Source organism: Canis lupus, chromosome 11 (assembly GCF_048164855.1).
Source record: "Canis lupus baileyi chromosome 11, mCanLup2.hap1, whole genome shotgun sequence".
Taxonomy (NCBI): domain Eukaryota; kingdom Metazoa; phylum Chordata; class Mammalia; order Carnivora; family Canidae; genus Canis; species Canis lupus.
In genome coordinates, this window is record NC_132848.1 from 70,649,079 (window position 1) to 70,656,618 (window position 7,540).

Here is a 7,540-nt window from a genome sequence, read left to right on the forward strand (position 1 = left end):
AAGGTACGAAGAGGAAACCATTCCCACGTCCTTACAGGAGCTGCTATCTGCAGGGCCCCAGCATGTCCACAGTTTCTCATCTACAGTCTTGTTTGATTTTAGGGATTATTCTTCTTGTGACTCTGAGTGACATCAATACTTAAAATACCCACACCCACAGCCTCAGTTGGACCAGAAGTTATCATAGATCATATTGAGTTTGCTGTGATATCTTCAACTTCAACAGTGATGAGTCAGCTCGGCTCCATGTCGAGGTGCCTTGCCAACTAGCTAGATATTCCGCAAGCTTCCTGCTATGCTGGATCATGGCACTGATACGGAAAATGGAGAAAGATAAATCTTGGGCCCACCCTAGTCACACCTCTTTTAAGTAAAGCTGGTTAAGTACAAATATGAGAAGAGTTCTTGTCTGAGCTCATGCCGGCCTCCTCTTCTACTCCATTGCTCTGGTGAAGCCAAGATGAAGCTCACAGTGAGTAGACGATTCCTTTTGAATGTATTCTCTTATGATTAGAGACTGTTAACATTCTGAACTAAGGGGGGGAGGGTGCGGGAGTCTGTTTCTTAGGATAATCTCACCATCATGGAAATTTTGTTTTAAAAAAAATCTCCTTTCATGTCATTGAACCGTGGCGATTATAAGCATCTCAGCGGAGAATGGTAGCTATGCTGGCAGTAGAGAGCTGTCTGAGCATTGTATACTGTGCTAGCTAAATAAAATTACCTTCCTGGCCTTCTGATTCAGGGCTGGTCACAAAGCAGGCAGTCCTTTGGCCATAGAAAATGCCCAAACTTTCTCCACATTCTTGAATCCCCCTTTTGACCAAAATTCCTGAGCATGTTCAGGTAAGATGAGAAGCTTAGTACCCCAATTAAATGGGTGAGAGACCTACTGTCATGTTCTCTGCTGTGAACTGGATCTCCAAGTAAGAATGGCTTGCTGGAACCCTGACCACAGTCATTTATCCACAAAAATACCTGATGCGTGAAGCCAGAGCAGCTTCTCACCTGTGGCTCCAGATAAAAGGCTGAGAGTGTGGTAGGTAGAGCACAAAACTCCACCAAAGTAACTGGTGGTACTGTGTGTCGCAGGGGATAGAAATCTGATGAATGTTTTCATGCTTTAACATACTAAACACATATTACAGCAGCCTCTGCCTCAGAGTGGAATTGCAATTGTAAAATGATTATCTAGAAATACGTTCTAATAGCAGCATGGTTTAAAAAAAAAAAAAAAGAAAAAAAGAAAAAAAAGGAACTCCAAACCCAGGTCAGAGACGGTGTCCCCTCAGAGTTCTGCTGTGAACAAGGGGTCGAATCTGATCCAATATAACCTTGGCCCCGTCATTTAACATCTGGAGCTCAATTCCCTCACATATGAAAGGATTGCCCTGAACTAGTAGATCTCTAAAATTCCCACCACCTCTCACTGTTTAGGAGCCTAATTTTTACCTCCTTCTTAAGCTATCAGGAGAAAAATTAAGCAAATAAAAGAATTACCTTGAATCTCCAGGGCAGATCTCAAACCATTTTGTCCCAGGCCAAGGAAATGAGAATAGGTACTCAGAATCGGGCATCTACAGAAAGCTCTGTGTTCTGGTAACTAAGGTCACGTGCCCAATGACAAAGGACTAACCCAGGTACCCTGGGACAGTTACACACTTCGTCTGTGCCAGCCACACTCAACAGCCAGACCTCTCCACCCTCAGTCTCTTGGCAGCAGCAGCCAGTCTGCTTATTAATCCATTGCTTGGGGGGAAAAATTTTTTTTAAGATAAAAAGAGTACTTTTCTAAATTAGGAAGTCCTTGGAGGAATGAAAGCATCCCAGATCAAATAAGAAAATCAAATCATTTTTGGACGTAATTCTCAGAACCTATATCCATGGATGCTATTCATTTTCAAATGTGTCCTTCAATATACTGATAGGACAGGGGTTTTTCATAAGAGCTACATTAACAATTCTAAAACTATAAACCATAATAACATGATTATTTCAAGTAATTGAACTATACCGTCTTGCATTATCATTGAAACTTTCTGTGACTGAAAAAAAAAATACAAGGTCAAAGAAGAAAAGACAGACCACTTAACAGAGGGGTTAAATTAGTAATTTTTGTAAGGTCGGGTTGAGAAAGAAGAGGACACTGTTTTCCAAGTGATAGTAGACCCGTGTTACTTACGATCTTCTAGATTGTCTTCGCTGGACTTCTTGGAGTCTTCCTGACCCCAGCCCTTGCTTCCTCCGTAAGTATTAAACTTTTTAAAGTGTATTGCCCAAATGCATTTGCAAAGAAATGTGGTATTAAATCACTGTCAATTTCTCATAAATTCCAGGAAATCAACATTGGCGGGAACAGCAACAGCGGTGCAAGTGGGCAACAGTCCGTGAGCGTCAACAATGAGCATAATGTGGCCAATGTGGACAATAACAACGGATGGGACTCTTGGAATGCCCTGTGGGACTACAACACTGTAGGTAGCCAACACGCAATGTCCATGCTCTACTAATATGATTTTTTTAAGGTTTTATTTATTCATTCATGAGAGACACAGAGAGAGAGGCAGAGACACAGGCAGAGGGAGGAGCGGGACTCGATCCCAGGACCCCGGGGTCACAATTTGAGCCAAGGGCAGACGCTCAACCACTGAGCCACCCAAGTGCCCTGATAGTTCTTTTTTTTTATTAACAACCATAAAAATGTCTGCTAATCATAAAAGAATTAAAAATAAATGATTTCTGACTGCACATAATAAGCATGGAGTTGTAAGTCAGATTGCCTATTTTGGCCACCTGGTTTCACTCCCTAGATATAACCCTATCAATGTTTCCCACAATCAGCTAAAATTCAAACCATTCAACACTAATTAGAATCCACTATATCCAAGCGATTGTGGGGCTGTTAGGCAAATATGAACATCCTTTGGCCTTCCCTGCAGATACACCCTCAGTAACGAGGAGAGACCTGCACAAAATCACTGCGGCCTATCTCAGCCTATCTTCAATTTCCTTCTGAAAAGACAGAAATGGACATTTCACCTGTAATTCCAAAAAAAAAAAAAAAAAAAAACAACCAAAGGAAATATTGTCATTATTAATTGGTCAGAGAAGCAAAAACCAAAACCAAACAAAAACAACAGTTGGCCCAATCCCTGTCTTACCTGCCTCCTTGAAATGTTGCAAAGATCAAATGAGATCAAAATGTGATAGCAATTTCACGTTTATTTCAGCAAAACAGACATGTGGGGAGTGACTCCATGCTAGCACCTGAAGATGAAGCAACGAATTAGACTCTAGGTCTCTGCCCTCAAGAAGTTTGTAGTCCATCCTTAGAGATGTTAGCAATAGGTATGATTGCAGAACTGGGCCCGGTCGGGTGCTCTTAGCTGAGTTCATTACAATCTTGGAGTGTCCTTTCCCTCTGCTGCCCAGACTGATTTCTGGTAAGAAAAGCTCCTTGGGGAACCTACTTCCTACGCTCTACCATCTTCTTTAACAGGACCTTGCTGCAATCAGACTCTTTGGCAAGAAGAAATGCATTGTGCACAGAATGAACAAGAATGTCATGCCCTCTCTTCAGACTCTTGACACGCTGGTCAAGGAAAAGAAGGTACAAATAAAAGCCCTTTTTAATTTGGCTCGAGGGAGGCCTTAGGATTGCCAATAAATAATGAGGTCACAGTCAATTCCTCTTGACCACAGTACGTTGTAATGTGCACCACGAAATGAGAAGAGGAACTGCTGATTGCCTGAGACAAGGAAGCTGCCACCACACTCCACGCTGTGGCTCACACCTTCCTTACTGCTGGGGATCAAAGCTCTGCTCGAGCCAGTGGGAGCTGTCTACACTTCTCCAAGTGCATTTCACCATGGAAATTGGGTTGGGGTTATTCGATTTAGAAATAAAAATAGAGGATACCCAGTTAAGTTTGAGTTTCAGATAAATGATGGGAAGATTATTTTAGCATAAAGTGTGCCCTAGGCGATATTTAGGACACACTTACACACATACACACACACAAAAAAATGATTTGTTTATCTAAAATTCAAATGTAACTGAGTGTCCTGTATTTTATCTGGCAACCCTAGTTGGGTGCGGAGAGAGAAGACCCATTGCTTTTTAAAATGTTTGTCTGAGTTCATATTTCTGTAACTGATAAATAGGCATCTTTCATCAACCAGGTAGAGAAAATAAACCCCATTCTCAGAAACTGGTTATTATACAGCTCAATCCAAGAAATACAAAATGACTGAATGAGGTCGAAGCTTCAGAATAAATTTAGCCTCAGACTTCTGCTTTTTATGAGAAGCTGAGGTTTCACATGGGCTAAATCTTTTGGGACACAGAAATTCTGAGATATACAGGGTTGATGCTGATTATGAAAAGACCTGTGGCCAAGCAATACCCCCTGCTGGCCTGGCATACCCAGTCCTCATTCAAAAACCACTGGGCTGGACCTTCATTCTCTCTCTTCCTTTCCACCCTCAGCTTCAGGGAAAAGGACCAGAAGGACCACCTCCCAAGGGCCTGATGTACTCAGTTAACCCTGAAGAAGTCAAAGACCTAAACAAATTAGGAAAACCCATCGCTAACATGTGCAGGGGGATTCCAACATACATGGCCGAGGAGATTGAAGGTGAGTAAGCTGTTGGATGGTGTACACCAGGCTATTGCTGCCGGAGTCGTCAGACTATTCTCAGGCATGTCCACAGGAGATGCCAATTACTCAGCATTTGCTCTGTGCTTAAAGTGTGTTTAAATTAGTAGCTCTTGCCGGCAGTCTTACATGATAGGTTATTATTATTCTCACTTCCTGGATGAGGAAACTGAGGCACAGGAGAGGTCACAAGTCCCTTGTTTGGGTCAGTTCCAAGCGCTCTGGCTTTGGATTCTGTGCACTTCACCTTTGGGAAATCCTGCCTTTCAAGAGTGGATCGGGAGTCACTGCAAGAGATATTTAAAGGAATGCATGAATTGCTAGGGGACAAAGAGGATGCCAATAGAATTTACTGACTTTTTACAGCTCAATCATTTAATTTCTGCCCCTTCAAAGAACAACTTTCACAAAAACAGAGTATCCACCTACCTAATATAACAGCAGCTTTCTAGATCTCTGAGTTGATTGATTTAGTCTAGATAGTTGGCTAGACAGAGTGAGACAGACTGATCTTGAAATTAGTGCATAGCTAGTTTGGAAACTGTGTGACACTCAAAAAAAAAAAAAAGAATTTTTGAAAAGATATTAATACCAGTTTCTTCTTTTCTTTTTATCAGGAGCAAGCCTGTTCTTTACTTCAGGAAAGTGCTTCAGTGCTAATATATTATGGATTCTGAACATTTCCTACTGTAGCAGTACAGAGGAGGATTAAAAAACATTTTTGGGACACCTGGGGGCTCAGTGGTTGAGCGTCCACCTTTGGCTCCGGCCATGACCTCGGGGTCCTGGGATCGAGTCCCACATCGGGCTCCCTGCATGGAGCCTGCTTCTCCCTCTGCCTGTGTCTCTGCCTCTCTCTCTCTCTCTGTGTGTGTGTCTTTCATGAATAAATAAATAAAATCTTTAAAAAAATGCTTTTGAATTCAGTCATCAGAATATTTGATGCAAAAAAAACATGGATTCTGGTGGTTTTTATCATGTCATTCTGAAAGATTTTCTGCTAGTTATTTTATTTTCTTTAGGTTTCAATAAACTTACTTAGAACTAAATTCTTTATTATTTCTATTTGGAATACACAGGATCAAAAGTGCAATGTGGGTGTGCGTCAGTTAAGCATCTGCCTCAGTAGGTTAAGCATCTGCCTGGGGTTCAAGCATCTGCCTCAGTTGGTTAAGCATCTGCCTGGGGTTCAAGTCATGATCCCAGGGTCATGTGATTGAGCCCTGTGTCAGGCTCCTTGCTCAGTGGGAAGCCTGCTTCTCCCTCTGCCTCTGCCTGCTGCTTCCCCTGCTTGTGCTGTCTGTCAAATAAGTTAATTAAAAGTTTTAACCAAAAAAAAAAAAAAAAAGAAAGAAAGAAAGAAAGTGCAATGTGGTGGCAAGCTGTTTAAGTGCATTAGACCCAACAGTTAGCCTGCATTCAGGGCCTGTCCCTTATAAAGAAGCCCTTCAGATGCTTTGGTTACTACTAACCACAGTTCTGGGAATGGATCCAAGACCATCCGACTGCCCTGAAGACTGCTCCATAGTTGATGTGCACAGTAACTTTTCAGATCAGCAAGTGCAGAAATCCACTCAAAGCAGCTTACACCAGAAAGTGTGTGTGGGGGGGGGGGTACAATTATTGCGAGGATATTGGAATATCTAAAATAATCTTACAACAAGAAAATCAAAGAGACTAGAACCAGGAGCTATATTGAGATCAGGACTCAAGTCTCCTCTTTCCTGGAAGCCAGCTATTAGTTCTTCTCTATTCCTCTTTAAATTCTGCTTCTCTCTTCTTTCCATCTTGCAGATGGCTCTTTCTCCACTCATGGCGGGAGATGGCTGGACCATGATGTTAACCTGATCTCCCATGTTTATATGTCTTCCCAGCTCAAGAGGTAAGTCTAATTCTTTTGAACCTCAATCCTAATTTTCCTTGACCCTCTTTGGTTCAAGTGACCACATCTGGTCAGGGAAGTGGAGTCACACAGTATGGGTACAGCAATGGGGTCTTCACTGAAGGAGAAAGATCTCAGAAACAATAGAGACTCCAAATGTGTGTGGCAATATGAAACTCAGTTCAGTTTTTAAAAATACCCCCATACGTGTTTTTTACATCCTGATGCCATAAGAGGATATCTAATCCATTCTAATGTCTCCAGATGGGATATCCCTGAAGAACCATAACAAAAAAATAAATAAAATAAATAAAGACATTGGTTCCTACCATTTGGAAAAACAGAATATTTACCAGGCCTTATTGGGAAGCAATTATAGTAATTTTCTTCATCCTGAGGCAATTTCATTGTTGTTCATGTGACGTATCCTACCAAAGCAGTAGAATTTCCAAAATACCTTGAAGCCATGAAATGTGGAAGCTCAACAAAGAGCCATCAAAGATCAAGGTCTTAGAGGTCTTAGATATTGCCCTATCACTGTCAGTGAAAAAGAAAGAAACCTGTGATTCACAAACTGGACACAATGTCATGTAACTGACTTCTGGGAACTGATGAATCCCACATTTCTTAGAAGAATTGTCCAAAAAAAGAAGAATTGTCTAGTCACTATTTCAGGATAAGGAATTAAATTCTCTAGGAAGACATAAAAGTTCTAGGTTATATACACCTATCAAAATATATTAAGGAAAGGGGCACCCTGGTGGTTCAGTTGGGTAAGCGTCTACCTTCAGGTCAGGTTATGATCTGGGGTCCTGGGATCGAGCCTCGCATTGGGCTCCCCACTCAAGGGGAAGTCTGTTCCTTTTTCTCCCTCTGAATAAATATATTTATTTATTCCCTCTCTCTCTCTCTCTCTCTCTCTTTCTCACACACACACACACACACACTCCCTCCTGAACAGACCAGTAAAATATATATATATATATATATATAGGAAATA

General features: G+C 41.6%; 1 protein-coding gene across 1 annotated transcript; it reads left to right on the plus strand.

The window, feature by feature from the left end:
- The first annotated feature begins 369 nt into the window (after positions 1-369).
- GKN1 (gastrokine 1) lies at positions 370-5,707 on the plus strand. Its single transcript, XM_072768663.1, has 6 exons — positions 370-472; positions 2,193-2,246; positions 2,337-2,474; positions 3,500-3,610; positions 4,490-4,637; positions 5,276-5,707. Exons 1-6 carry the CDS (start codon positions 461-463, stop codon positions 5,368-5,370), a joined length of 558 nt encoding a protein of 185 aa, XP_072624764.1. The 5' UTR covers positions 370-460; the 3' UTR covers positions 5,371-5,707.
- The last annotated feature ends 1,833 nt before the right edge of the window (positions 5,708-7,540 follow it).